Raw genomic sequence first — 16,012 nt, 5'->3', positions numbered from 1 at the left:
AGTGCTGGCAGTGTTAATTACAATGTATATATTTAAAGCCTAAAAAGTAAGAGCAGGACCACACAGATTAAGTGGCCCATATACCCCTAAGCAAAAATGTAGAAGCCATTATTTTTCCTGAAGGAAACCTCCTGAGTGTCAGACAGGATGGTAAGGGCTTGCACACATTTTCCAAAATGGTATATTCTAGAATTCACTTTGAATTTTTAACATGGTTGCAAACTGCTTTCTCATTGCTTATAAAATGTCCTCTTTAAGTGGGGCAAAGAGCCAGTCTCAACTGAGCCTCAGTGGCTTTGAGATTAGGGAAGTGAGAGGAGATACAACACTTTTGTGACTACATGAATTTATCATATGTATTTTTTTATGTTACTAAATATGTCATTTTACTTGTGCTTTTACATTTGGCCTTTTCAGTTGAGACTCCCTTCCCTCCCCCAATCTTCTAGATATCATTTGGATACAAATTTTTAGGATGTTTCAGATTTGTGTAATCCTAAAGCGGTTTGTAAGTGTATTTAATTGTATTTTGACTTTTGTGGGTCATTGAAAACATTCACTGCAATAAATTTTGACTTGGTTGTTATCTTCCATAACATGAATGAGGCAGCAATTATGTTTTGCTCAATAAGGACTGGGAGGAAAAGATCTGTTTGATTGTCATGAACAGTACAGTGCCATATGAGTGAATAGACCAAAGGAGGAAAGGAGACTGTGGTTCTGAAATATGAGAGAAGCTATGTAAACAAAAATGGATGCAGTTGGAAAAACCAAGGATCTAAGATGCATGTTGGATTGGAAGAAGGATATTTATTTATTTATTTATTTATTTATTTATTTATTTATTTAGATATATTTATGTATTTGAGAGAGAGTGCACATAGGGGTGGGGAGGGGTAGGGGCAGGGGGAGAGAATCTTCAAGCAGACTCAGTGCTGACTGGCGAGCCTGACTTGGGCTCTAGGCTCTGTGTGGGGCCCGATCCCACAACCTATGAGATCACGACCTGAGCCGAAACCAAGAGTCCGATGCTTAACCACCTGAGTCACCCAGGAACCCCAGAAGAAGGACATTTAAAAGATAAAGATGTGAAAAAAAATTTAGTGAGATGGAATTTCTGAAAATACAATGTTCTTATAATTTATATTAAGAAAGTGTTGAAAATAATTCAAATATCAATGCTAATAATATTATGGCAGTTAAGTGGTTGAAATGCAACTTGATTACAGTGTAAGAGTTCTCACAGAGGGAAGGGAGCCAGGGACAGGGGACATGTAATGGTATATTCTTTGACCTTGTGTAAGGTCAATAACTGTATTCCCTCCTCCCTCCAGTAAAGGTCATCTCAATACTTCCCTCCTTTAAGACTTGTCAATTCTTACCATCACTTAGAAACTTAGGCTTGTTACTGTATGAAATCTTATATTCTGATATTGGCTTCTCCAATTTTGTCTCATTCTTCACTATTTCTTTTGGCCACTTGGAGTAAAATCTCTCCAATTACCTCTGCTTTTCCTTTGGCTGCAGTGATATTCTGCCCTTTAAGATTTTCCTTACATACTCCTTCTTTATCTTCAGGCTTTTACCAGATTACTTGGAAGTAAAAAGTAGACTTCTTCCTAGCCATTTCTCAAATATGCTCTATTTATGAGAAGGATGAGAAGACGTTCCGGAGAGATTATGATTAGAATCTCAAGGGTTATTAACAGTTCTGAATTTTAAAGTGATGTTAATTTATAAGGTTAAGGATTGCATGCCTTGAATTAGTGTAGGAAAAGTTTATGCCATGTGCGTGAGGGTACAACACCTATTTTTCTATCTTGACAATATATTAAGGACTTTTTTTTATACTTTCTAAGTTTGAAGTAATAATGCTACTGTTAAGCATATTTTAATCGTTCAAATATTTTGTCAGTTAAAAAGTAGAGATTTACAGACCAGCAGCAGAATGGTGGTTGTTTTGGCAACCATCCGGGATGAGGAAGAATGAACAATGTGGTGATGCGTGGCTGAAGAAGAAAATAGAGGAGTGGGCAGTTGGTGTCTTTCAGTCTCTGGGGGTCGTGGTGAAGGTAGTATGGAGTTGTTCAGTTACCTTCCACAGCTCCTAGGACCACTGGATGGAAATGAAAGGGAAGCAAATGACTCATCCTCAGAAATGTTTTCACAACTAGACCTGTCCACTGGTAGAAGGAGTCATGCCTTCCTGGAGAGGATGCATCTCCAGCCTTAGAGGTTTCAGGCGGAGGCACGTGGCTGTCTCCCAAGTGAGGCATAGATGAGTTTCCTCACTGGCTGAGAGGTAAGGCGAGACATTCTTTGAAATCCCTACCAACTCTATGATTATATTATACATGTTAGGTGGGTGTATTTGTTGTATATATTTTTTTAATCTGGCATGAATTCTGTGGAAGAGAATGAACACGTTAAATATCTACCGATATTCTAGAAACAGACTGTAGGGATGCATCTTGACTTGCCTGTGCGACCATTTTCATACAGGAGTTTAATACATGCTATTTCCTACGTTCACTTTCCCCTGCTGTTTTTCCTTTCCTTCCATTCCCTTCTCTTTTCCTACCATCCCCTTCCTTTGCCTTCTTCTTTTCCCCTCTCTTTCTCATACCTTCTCCCCCCTTAACCCATCCATTCCCCCTACCTCCCTTTTTCCCTCCCTTCCTTTCCTCCTTCATCTTTCTTTCTTTTTTTTTTTTAAGATTTTATTTATTTATTTGAGAGAGAGAATGAGATAGAGCATGAGGGGGGGGAGGGTCAGAGGGAGAAGCAGACTCCCCGCTGAGCAGGGAGCCTGATGTGGGACTCGATCCCGGGACTCCAGGATCATGACCTGAGCCGAAGGCAGTCGCTTAACCACCTGAGCCACCCAGGCACCCTCCTCCTCCATCTTTCTTTCTTATTAAAATTTCTTGTACTTCCTCTACTATCTCCCCATGTTCTTCTCAGTATCCAGATAGACCAGTTTCAAATGGCCACTGGCTTGGAAGTATTACACGTCCATAATCAAACTGGTTTAACGGCACCTCTGCCTCCAAATGACAGGTAGTGGTTGAGCAAGGCCAGCATTTGTCACACTGGCAAAGCTGCTGGTTTCATGTCTATTAAACACATGCCGGGTTCAGATGCTAGAAACTTTACTGGAACTTCAGTGTCACAGGGGGATGCTGTGAGTTCCTGTAGAAAGTGGAAAATAGTTAAAAATAAAGCCATCCAGTGTTAATAGAAGACTTACAAAGGTATTGCTTCTATAAGAAAAGGCTTCTATCTTATTCCCCAGAGTCCAAATGTGTAATTGCTGCAAGGTAAGTTTATCTTACTATTCTGATTAGACCTAGAAATAGGTAATTATGAGATTAATTAGGACCCAAATAATTTCAGACTTTTAAATTAAGCTCAGTAATATGGAGTACTGTATAGTATATTTCTGAATTAATCACTGTCTCCTTGCAATGATTAAGGTCATGGATCTACAAAGTATTATTGTACTATTATCACTCCTGATCAATTATTACTTGTAATGTTATATTTGTTTCTATTCACATTTTATTGAATGTGAATGTAGAAAGAAGAATTATACTTTTCAGATAGCAGGCATTTGGAATTTCCTATTATTGTATTTTTAAGGAGAAGAATTTATATTACTTATCTATGTATACAATTATTCTGAGACCAGTAAATTACTTGATTGACAAATATATTATTATGTTACTTTTCTAGGTGAAGATCCTGAAACAAGGAGAATGAGAACAGTTAAAAACATAGCAGATTTGAGGCAAAATTTAGAGGAGACTATGTCCAGTCTTCGTGGGACCCAGATAAGCCACAGGTTTTTTTTTTTTTTTTTCTCAATTCTATATATCTTTGGGCCAATAAAGAAAAAAATGACAACCAAGCACTTAACCTCTTATAAGGATAAAGAAAAATTTAATTTTCCCTTACTATTTTCTCACTTAAATTTTACATGACATTCAGCTGGCGACTTCTTAGCACATACCCAGGGACTTTTTTCTCCCATCCATCTCTTCTTTCATAGAGTGTCCCTTTCAAACTGAATTAGTTCCTGAAACTACCAGCATCACTACCAGGTAGATTTGCATGCCCATGACAAACAACAGTGGGCAGAAGTTGCAGTTGAAATGCATCTGGGGCAGGAGTGGGGGTTGGGGTGTATAGAGAGACTCTGAAACATAATTGTACCCAACCCTCCAGAGTAGTTCTGGGGAGCCTTTGGAGTTAGGTGAAGGGTTTGTTGAAACTGTGAAACACAATTTTGCTTTATCTAAAATGAGACAATGGCCTTTCTTTCGAAAGCAAAACAGCAAAACGACAAACTTCAAATGAATGCCCCATCCCACATTTTGACATCTGCAGAGGTGTCTTGCATCTCATCATGAAAGCATAATTTGACTTTCATGAAAATGACATACTTCTAAGAAATGACTCAGCCTAGCCTTTCCGGTCTTCATGTATTCTTGCTCTATGATCCCAACTCAATCCGAGTATAGGTCTTTCTTCATTTGTTTGCCAGCACCCTGGAGACAACCTTTGACAGCACTGTGACAACAGAAGTTAATGGAAGGACCATACCCAACTTGACAAGCCGACCCACTCCCATGACCTGGAGGTTGGGTCAGGCGTGTCCTCGACTTCAGGCTGGAGATGCTCCCTCTCTGGGGGCTGGCTACCCCCGCAGTGGTACCAGCCGATTCATCCACACAGACCCCTCGAGGTTCATGTACACAACGCCTCTCCGTCGAGCAGCTGTCTCTCGACTGGGAAACATTTCTCAAATTGACATGAGTGAGAAAGCAAGCAGTGACCTGGACATGTCTTCTGAAGTTGACGTTGGTGGATATATGAGTGACGGTGATATCCTTGGAAAAAGTCTCAGGGCTGATGACATCAACAGTGGGTAAGTGGCCTTGGTCTCCACCAGCATTATGCAAACAGGGAAAGTGCTCTACTAAGATGCATTAGCTGGAGAAAGAGTAATTAGGTTAGCTCACAGAGTCATTAGAAAATGTGATAAATCGAAGGTTGTTTGGGGGTATATCAGACCTTCTCTTCTGCTCATTCATGAAAAGTAAAATATCTAAAACTTCTATAAAATCTTTTCATTGTAAGCCCTTAAGTCTTTCTATTGTTAGTTTAGAGAACCAAATGTGCCCTGTGCTTTTTGGAGTGATTTTCACATGCTTCTTAAGTCACAGATTTTGTAGAGAAAGACGTGGGAAGGGGACGGGAGGAGTTTTGTTGAGCTGCTGGATTTTTTTTTTTTTAATTTGGCTTGTCAAAGCTGCCTATAACTTCTTTGAAGGCAAATATTTTCTAGCTTTCTTCAGTTATGCCCCTCCCATCTAACTTGAGGGAAAAGCATTTTAGAATTGAGAGTTTCGATCTCTTTTGATGGTATCAGATTAAAAAAAAAAATCTTAGCCTTGTTTTTCTTCTGTTTTCTATTATAATCCCCAAAAGTGTTGTGATTATAAAACTCTTAAAGATTTTGGCAATGTGGAATTCTTAGCTCAATCTGAGAATGAGTCCCAATGGAGGCAATAGGATACTCTGTTAAAGCTACTTCTATAAATAATTGTAATTCCTTACAGATACAAAAACTGATCCTAACTGGCCACAATTATATAATGCTTAGGAAAGGTGAGACTTGCATTAGGACTCACTTTCATCTGACTTCAAAACCTTGGCTCTGTAATGTAAGGAAAAGCTTCCCAAATCAATTTTATAATTTTCATGTTTTCCCAAAACCCTAAATTTAGTGTTTTGACCTACTTTTTGTCCTTATACATCTGAGAGGACCAGTATCAGAAAGCATTCTTCTATATGAGTAACCTTCCTGACTTCATTCATGAAGAAAAGAAAAGAAGAAAAGCTTATTTGAAAGGTGACAGAACTAAAAAAATATAGAAGAGCTTTAGATCAGATGTATAGCTCTGCTGTGATATCCTCAGATCAAGTGCTTTTTTCGTTGCCCCTTCCCAGATGGCTAAATTCCAACAATTTAGATTTAGGAAGACAGATTGCAGTTTAGTTAGGGTAGGAAGTGGTTGAGATACCACTGGGGTCAGAGTCCAATTTAAATTCCTTTCTACGATTTGCTGTCTGTGGACTCCTTGGGGGCTTTATTTATCCAAACTCTTTTTTTGTTTTCTGTAATAAGGATAAAATTGCAGAATCTCCACAAAATTATTAGGAATTAAGGAAATAACCCACAAAATTGTACTTACTCAAAGCCTGTCACAGTATGAGCGTTGAGTAAAGTTATCATCAGCATCATAATTCCATTTATTATCATTAATAATCACACTAATTTGTGGATGTTATTGTTATCATTTTTGTACATATTAAATACCACCTGGGGGGGATACCCAGTTTGGGGAACATGATGGCAGCACAGGAACATCGAAGGCATGAACTTTTTCCCCCGTCTCTCCCTTTTCTCACCCACTGTTTCCATTCTCACTCCTATCCCCTCCTCTTTTCTTTCTTCATCTCTTTAAATGAGAGCATATGTGTTTTTATATTCACTACTGGATGAAGATTTATTTTTTTAATTTAAATTCAATTAATTAACATATAGTGTATTATTAATTTCAGAGGTAGATGTCAGTGATTCATCAGTCTTATGTAACACCCAGTGCTCATTACATCATGTGACCCCCTTAATGTCCATCACCCAGTTACCCCATGCCCCCACCCCCCTCCCCTCCAGCAACCCTCAGTTTGTTTCCTATGGTTAAGTATCTCTTACGGTTTTTCTCCCTCTCTGATTTCATCTTGATTTATTTTTCCCTCCCTTCCCCTATGATCCTCTGCTTTTGTTTCTTGAATTCCACACATGAGTGAGATCATATGATAATTGTCTTTCTCTGATTGAGTTATTTTGCTTTGCATAATACCCTCTAGTTCCATCCATATCATTGTAAATCTCAAGATTCCATTTGTTTTGATGACTGAGTAATATTCTGTTTTATGTATATATATATATATATATATATATATATATATATATACACCACATCTTCTTTATCCATTCATCTGTCGATGGACATCTAGGCTCTTTCCATAGTTTGGCTATTGTGGACATTGCTGCTATAAACATTGGGGTGCAGGTACCTCTTTAGATCACTACATTTGTATCTTTGGGGTAAATACCCAGTAGTGCAATTGCTGGGTTGTAGAGTAGCTCTGTTTTTAACTTTTGAGGAACCTCCATACTGTTTTCCAGAGTGGCTGCAGCAGCTTGCATTCCCACCAACAGTGTAGGAGGGTTCTACTTTCTCCACATCCCCGCCAACCTCTGTTGTTTCCTGACTTGTTGATTTTAGCCATTCTGACTGGTGTGGGGTGGTATCTCATTGTGGTTTTGATTTGTATTTCCCTGATGCCGAGTGGTGTTGAGCATTTGTTCATGAGTCAGGTGGTGAAGTGGGGTGGAATCCTAGGTGGGACAGTGTGGTCTCAGGACCCTCGGGGTCACAGGAAGACCGGGGGTGCCTGAGTGCATCAGAGTTCCCAGACATCAGAGCGGGGGAGCCGGCTGCAATCAGCGAGCCCAGGAGTGGGCTCTCAGCTTGGGGTTGCCATAGACCACGAACTGCAGCATGGTTTGACGACTGCTCTCCAAGCAGGGGCCCAGCGAGTGGGAGAACCGCAGAGAGAGCCCCCTCCTTCCCCCTGGATAAAGATTGAATTATATACATAAATATACTATATTTATATACACACACATATATATGCATATATTAATGTATACACACACACATATATATACATATACACATAACACACACACACCCACACAGGCAGTCAATCTCATTATTTGCGGTAGTCACTACATACACTGAATTAGTGAATACCAAACCATTGCTCCTAGGGGAAATACAGATGTACTTCTTGTGAGCTTTGGGTCACAACATTTTTATCAGCTCATCAGAATATAATCTTGTTTTATGTGTATTTCAATTTAAAGCCACCTTATTTGTGAATTAATACATATTGTAGATTCATTAACATTGAGCTCATGCCTTTACAGCACTGTAATTCATGCCTGAATGAAGCTTATCTAACACATAGTTTTCCATAAGACACCACAGCCTTCCTACACTTAGAACACAAGAACACCTCGGCACTACACCTGAGGGGCATTTTAAACAGCAGAATCTCCAACAGGGAGCACAAAAATGCGGCAAATGTGGCTCGCAAGAGCCTGTAAAAAGGACACATTGTCGGTAGAAAAGCTGAATCAAGTGGGCAGAATGTCACCTTATTTGACCTCAGCTGGGAATGTCCTCATGGGCAACTCGAACTTTTCACTGCTCTGTGCCTGTCCGTGAATGACCGTGAAAGTGTTGCAGTTATTGATTTGCAAATTTTAGCAAGTAAGCAAATGTGTAAATATGGAGTTTGTGAATAATGAGGATTGACTATTTCTTTATACACACACAAAATGCTTATCTGGGGAGAGAGCATATCCTGGGAGCAGTTTAAATCAGAAATCAATGGAGGGTAGGTACTATGGTGAGCACTGTGAATCTCAGACCTGTACCCCTGAAACAAATAATACATTATATGTTAGTAAAAAAAATTAAGAAAAAAAAATGCACATGCTCTGCCACTTCCAATAGACCTGGCCGGGTTGAACATATTTTCCCAGATAAATCAATCCCCGGCAGCCATCCCCCAAGATGAAAGGGGGGCACCAGACTAAACAATGTTTGTGGAAAGACAAGAAGTGGGAAAAAAAAAAGAAATCAATGGACATTGACAATGCAATGTGTGAGTAATTTCAAAACTTTCATACAGATAAAAACTTAGCCAAAAGTTCAGAAGAAGGAGAAAGTGCTAAATCCAGGCATGAGATAGAAAGATAGAAAGATTACACTCTTTGATTTAAATAACTATAGAGGAGGGAAATACATTAAGAGAAAATTTGTTACAAAAGTAGATATATTGTAGAAAGAATGTTGTTCAGTGAGCTTGACTAAAATGTAATTTTCAAAATCAGAGGGACAATTGGATTAGATGACATTCACTGACCTTTCCCTTAACGAAGATTCATGGAATCTGAATATTTAATTTTGAGAGATAGGGTCTATAGTGACAGGCCTCAATAACATTATGCTAAGAAATTTAAACTGTGTACTCTAAGCAATGGAAAGCACTGTTTCTTAAGGAAGATTATTTAATAGCCACAGAATAGGGCATGATGATGATTTTTGAAAGTCTCCTTTAGGGGAAATCTGCAAAATGAATTGAGAGGAGAAGCTCTGGCGGTAGATTTCAGACACTACAGCAAAACTTGAGGTCCAAGGTCTATAGGCCAGAAATATGGGAGTAGCCTTGATGGGGATGAAAAGAGCGAAAAAATTGATATGGGAGATACCACAGAGGAGAAATTTACAGAAATAATGACAGAGTACTCACAAGGGCTTGAGAGAGGCAGTGAATTCAGATAAGATGCCCATTTTGTAAGCACCGGAGATAGGAAATTATACCTTTAGAGAAAATAGGCAGAAAAAAGAGACTTTTTTTTTTTTTTTTTTGAGAAAGCAGAGGGGAGATGATGAGTGTAGAGTTAGAAACGTAGAGTTGGAGACATTGCCCTATAAGTTGAAAAAGCAGTAGTTTTTCAGGGTAGAGATATGATGGAGAGTGTGGTCTCATATAGAAGATAGTGGAAATTGTGGGAGACGTGGGGACTTCTGGGAAAAGAATAGAGAGAAGGATCCTGAGCTGAAGTATGTATGTGCGTATGTATCTAAAATATATTTCTGCGTTCATCCTGTATGCCAAACAGCATTATGGGACTGTGTGTATCATAGTGAGCAATATAGGCAAAGCGCCATGTGACTCCCATGCTAGTGTTTTTTATATTTTTGTAGGCGTTCGTTTGTTCAATGAATGAATGACTAATATATACACATGTTTGTAAGTAAGCATGTGGGTATACATTCTTCGATTAGTAGTTTTTTCTTAAGGCAATTTTTTAAAACAACTGAGTTCTATATATAATAATATATATTACAGGCATACCTATACTCAGAAGCATTTTGTATTTTCCAGGACTCTAGCTGTATTAGTTAACAGTAACTTCTGTAAACAAGAAATCTCAAAATCTTGTAACTTAATACACAGTTCATTTCTCCTTCATATAAATCCCTCGCTGGTGTTTCTGACCTTCAGTTGGGAATGTACACCATATAGTCTCTCAGAGAACAAGATTGAAGTGAATAATCCTGCTACTATCCTACCAGCTTTCCAGGGTCACCCTGGGCATTGGTATTCAACGAGCAGGTGGCAAAAGAGAGGAAGCATCTTGGTGTGAGAATATTTTATATGTACCAGGCCTCCAAGTGGTGCAGATGACTTCTACACACATCCCCGATCCAAAACAGCTGGATGGCCACATCTAACTAGAGGAGAGGGCCGGAAATATGGTTCAGCTGTATGCCCAGAAGGAAGAGGAGGTTGTTTGATGAGAGCTGGGTAGTTTCTGCTGAATTTACTCGTGAGAAAAAATAAAAAAGTTATGTCCATTGTCCTTCCTACTTGTTTCATGCTTCAGTGGAAACCCAATTCAGACTTCTGTTCATTTTTGTTCCCTATCAGTCTTTCAAATAAAGTCTTGGATAGTTTCACAAATGAGCCCATATAAATATGTATCAGTGGTCCACGTGTTTTATGTTGTCACCCATATTCAGTATATTTAAAGAAAAAAAATAAAGAAAAACTACAAAAAACCCCATAAACCCTATATGAAAACTTCCCCTGATGATGTTGACCTGTTGGGCATTAGACATTTTCTCTTTCCTGTGGCAGAGTACAGATCACTGAAATTTAAAGAATGGCTCAGAGTTCTGTCCCCTGGGTGGGAGGTGAGTAGGCATGATCGGCAGGCAGTATGGCTGGTCTCAGCTCAGCTGTGATTAGGGGGTGTTGTGTGGAGGATACCCCATGGTGTACTGCACTTCATTGCTCAACAGTTTACACAGAAAAATTATTGACATCTATAGGATGTAGCCTGATGCCTCAGCCTAGAATTAAAAGGTGGGAAGATGAGAGGGCTAGAGACATCCCAGGGGAATTTTAATTTGATGATGCTTTAAGTGAAAAAAAAAGGGCATTGAAACATCTGTGCTACAATTCATGAAAAAATTGAGTTACAAAGTTAATTTTCTGTTCCAAATTTTTAAAAGTATGTTTCAGTGATTAAAGGGACAAAGAGCTCAAAAGACATAGTAATGAATGAAGGTGTTTAATTTAAGATTTTTTTTTTTTTTTCTCATGTAACCATAAGGAATGTCATGAAATGAATGGGAATGCTGTTTCATTTTCTCATGTACCTTAGAACTCAGAAAACTAGTTAATCGGCATTCTGAGAATTCAAAATTTCCTGAAGCATGTGAAGACTTATCTCTTTCTTCTCTTTTTGAAATTACTTTTAACGCTTGGGGATGTGAATCTGCCAGTAATTAGGAATTAGTCAGAGGAAGGCCTCTTACTTATAATGAGTCTCTGAAAAAGTCTCCATTTATGAAACAAAAAAGGAACTTGCTGGAAAATTGGGGAGAAAGTTAGATATTTTAATTGGGTGGAAATTGAAGTTATCTGCTGGTGTCACAGTATAAATAGTTGGGTCACAACATAACCTGAAATTCTACTTTAAGTCATATGGCCCAAACACAAAGTAATTGAATTCTGGGAAATGAAATTTTTAAAAGGGAAGGTGAATACTTTTATCCTTCTTCTCCCTTGATTCTCCCTCAATTCACCCTTAGTAAACTTGAGGGTGTGAAGCATGTCTACCACTGGGAAGGGCAGGCTTAAAGTGTTGGGGTGAAAGAGTTTACATGGCAAACCACAGATTCCTAATCGGAAGGCTTCTACTGATTTCATATTCAAGATAGGAGAGTTATGTTTAGTGAACGTGGAGATCCTAGTGGAAAGATAGCTGGTAATACTAGCCAACACTGACATAGCACTTACTACGTGCTAGACAGCATTCTATGCATTTGACATTTGTTGACCCATTTATGTCTCACCGTAACTGTAAGAGGTAAATAGATCATTACTATCTCCATTTTACAGATGAAGCAATGGAGGCATGGATAGTTCAAGTGACTTTAGCTGGAACTCAGAAAATTAGTTAATCAGCTTCTGGGAATTCAAAATTTCTTAAAACATGCAATGCTAGACTTGAACCCAGCAAGTGTGAGATTCTGTACTCTTAACCATTATGGCAAATTACCCTGTGAGATTGTCTACATGTCTACATGTACACATTTCTTTCCTAGGAGTTGATTTTTTACAATAGACCAGAGCTTCACAGCAATCTTTCATTAGAAGTATAGTTGTTTTTAAGCTAGCATGTGTGATCTAGGGGACAGTAATATTATCTGTGCTCATCAAAAAGAAAATGCTGAGCTGTTGTGCCTTTGAGGTTTAGAAAAAAAGCCTATGTGTTCATGTCATTAAAAAATAGCTAATTGTAACATATAGTGGCTGATATGAAATTTGAATGTAAAAACACAGAATTCTAGTAAGTTATGGTGCAAGCCTAGGTTTTGAATCTTCCCAAATCCCCACAAAAATAGACAAAGCTACTAACCAGCAAAACTAAAAAATCACGATCACTCTTCACTCATAAAAGTTGATGACAAAGTATCATCTCAGCCCCCAACTATAAACAGCTGAGGACAAACATTCAGAAGCCAAAGGATGGTATCAGTGTATCAGCGTCTGTTTGGGAAGAAACAGAGGTAGGCACTGGGGCATCTGGTAACACTGAGAACAGAAGAACCCAAAATAGCCGAGAAACTGACTAGAAAACACACAGGGCATTTGAAGTCAGCAGCTGAAGCTGGAGGGGTTTTGACCACTTGACCAGCCAGGGAGAGTAAGGGCAGAAGGTCATGTCTGGAGGGAATAGAACAGTCTAGTTCCTATGAATTCATTCAGCTGCCCAAGCACAGCGCCCTTCCAGGACAGGACCCCACACTAAGAGACATATTCTGTGAGTAGAAGCAAATTGAACAAGACGTGGCAATAAAGGCGAATGAAGGTCTGGAAGAAAGTGAGAGATGGAAACAGAATCCAAAAATCTCAAAAAGCTAATTACTGCATTTCAAAACACTATACAAAAACAACAGAGGCAGTTACTATGTGAAGTTGGAAAGGTATCTAGTTTCTTTTTATTCAGAAAAATGAATTTCACATAAAAATAAGCAGGAGAAAAGTATCAGGATTAAACCCCAGAGAGGCCACAAACATATGCCACACATATAACTAACAAAGTATTAGTATCAATGAGGAAAGAAAAAAGGAAAACAAAACATAGCATTGAATCCAATAGAAAAGTGAGCAAAAGGAAGTGAAATAAGTCAGCCAGAGAAAGACAAATACCATATGATTTCACTCATATGTGGAATTTAAGAAACAAAACAAATGAACAAAGGAAAAAGGAGAGAGAGAGAAACCAAGAAACAGACTCTTAACTCTAGAGAATTGATGGTGGCCGGAGGGGAGGTGGGCGGGGGAATGGGTGAAATAGATAAAGGGGAAAAGAGTACATTTATCATGATGAGTCCTGAGTAATGTATAGAATTGTTGAATCACTATATTGTACACCTGAAACTAAGAGGACACACTACATGTTAACTAGATTGGAATTAAAATTTTAAAAACAGTATAATTTAAAAAATGAGCAAAAGACAAACATTTTTTATAGGGATGTCATATTTACTGGGTTATGTATATTTATATCACTTAGAAAACATTACAACTGGTTACACATGACATAGTAACTACATTACATGAAATATGCTTGAACATTTTAAAATGGGCTTTCTAATCAAAATCAGCATTTTTTTTAAATTTAAATTCAATTAACCAACACACACAAAACATAAATGGCTTATAACTAAGTGAAAACATGATCAACCTGCTTGGTAATATGGAACTTGTAAATCAAACCAAAGTGAGAATTCTCACCTATAGGCAAGCAGGTGTTTATTCTGAAACTCTTTTGAAAACTATTTAACATTGACTAGTAAAGTTAAGTATGGGTATGTGTCTCTTATGACCCAGTGATTTCCTTTCTAGATATAGATCTTTGGTAAGTTCTTGCCTGTGAGCACAAGGAAATGCGGGTACACAAGTGTTCATGGCAGGAAAGAAGAAAAACAACTCAAATGTCCATAGTAGTCAAATGGATTAATCAACCAGTGCATTTGTAAAACAGAGTAATAAAACTATAAAATGAATAACATAGTGATACACATGAGGATAGATAATTGCAAAAACGTAATTTTGAGTGAAGGAAAGAAGTCACAAAAGATTACACGTAGTGTGACTCAGTTTATATAAAGTTCAAATCCAGGAGACGCTAAACAATATATTTTTAGGAATACATGCCTATGTGGCAAAACCATAAAGGAAAGTAAAGAAATGCTTACAAAATCCAGGACAGTAGATACCTCTAGAAGGGAGATTTGGGGATGTGAGTGGGAGGAGCCTATATGGACATTGAAGAAACTGGAAATGTTTTATTTCTGAAGCCAGGAAGTAGGTGCATGAAAGTTGGTATTATTTTTATTATTATTTGATATGTACTTTTATACCTTATAAACCTGCAAAAATATGTATTTCCCTATAAAGTTTTTTTTCAAAGCATGGATTGCTATGAAAAATATAAAGTTGTATATATTTCTGTTCATTGAGAAAGTAGGATTGAACAATATAAAAAATAAAATTTTTTCAAATTCTCTCTATTTCAATGAATTCCAGACATAGAGCATAATGATGCAGATTCACAGATTTGAACAGACTCTATCTTTTTTTTTCAGGTTTTTTTTTTATTATGTTATGTTGCTCACCTGATCAGACTCTATCTTACAATAGCTGGGGGTGGTGAGTGACAAGAAGGAGTGATACATCCAGATTATTGATTGGGTGGATGGTGTCCTTACCTTTGGCCATCGTATCATGCACAGAAGGAATATGAGCTTTAGTGGTGAAGTTAATATATGGTCAGTTTTTGCTATATTTGAGGTGCTTATGAGAAAGCCACCTATCTATGCCTTGGAAACAGTTTAATACCTTATTTTAGAGCAAGGTGGAATGATATGGCATAGAAATATTAATTTGGATAATAGACACCTAAAGTAAATGCCATGAGTATGCAAATTTGCCTACACAGAAAGAAGCAGGGTGTCACGGGAAGTGAGGAAGAATGAGGAAATGCTTTGTGAGACTGTTTTTTTAATGTGAATTCTTTTACAGCTCATAGAATTTGAACATGGCTAAAATTATTCTAAGACTTTCATAGTTTGAGGTAATTTATTTTTTTGTCAGTAACCCTTACAAGTTTCTTTCCACCTTTTTGTACCAATCTTCCCTGTGTCTATTAACTCTTCTTAAACTCATCTTGGCTGCTGGTTTTGAAGTTTAGATATAACATGATTAGGAAATCATTTTTTAAATTTTACATTATTCTTTCAAAATGATCCCCTAACATTGATAGCTCCCAGACCGTAGTATAATTTTTCTAGAGGAGCTATAAAGTTCATGTTCTTATAAATTTTTAAATCCTTCAGAAAGAATGAAAAGAAGGAAGGATTACCAAGAAAAAAATTCAAATCAGGGATTTGTCTTACTTGTGTGATGCCTGGAATTTTTTTTTAATTTTTTTATTATGTTAATCCCCATACATTACATCATTACTTTTAGATGTAGTGTTCCATGATTCATTGTTTGAGCATAACACCCAGTGCTCCATGCAGAACATGCCCTCCTCAATACCCATCACCAGGCTAGCCCATCCTCCCACCCCCTCCCCTCTAGAACCCTCAGTTTGTTTTTCAGAGTCCATCGTCTCTCATGGTTCGTCGACCCCTCTGATTTCCCCCCCTTCATTCTTCCTCTCCTGCTACCTTCTTTTTTTTTTTTTCTTAACATATATTGCATTATTTGTTTCAGA

At 37.9% G+C, this 16,012-nt stretch overlaps 1 protein-coding gene across 6 annotated transcripts in view; it reads left to right on the top strand.

Moving 5' to 3' along the window:
- The window catches only part of NAV3 (neuron navigator 3), a 579,712-nt gene that overhangs the window by 418,472 nt on the left and 145,228 nt on the right, over positions 1–16,012 (top strand). For all 6 annotated transcript variants that reach the window (XM_032393716.1, XM_032393720.1, XM_032393719.1 and 3 more), the window contains 2 exons: positions 3,736–3,844; positions 4,547–4,930. In XM_032393716.1, coding sequence (XP_032249607.1) covers positions 3,736–3,844; positions 4,547–4,930 — 493 coding nt within the window. The remainder of the gene's footprint in view (positions 1–3,735; positions 3,845–4,546; positions 4,931–16,012) is intronic.

This window comes from Phoca vitulina, unplaced genomic scaffold (genome assembly GCF_004348235.1).
Source record: "Phoca vitulina isolate PV1807 unplaced genomic scaffold, GSC_HSeal_1.0 scaffold76, whole genome shotgun sequence".
NCBI classification, from domain to species: Eukaryota; Metazoa; Chordata; class Mammalia; order Carnivora; family Phocidae; genus Phoca; species Phoca vitulina.
Note: the sequence above shows the minus strand (reverse complement) of the source record. Positions and strands in the feature narration are given on the sequence as shown.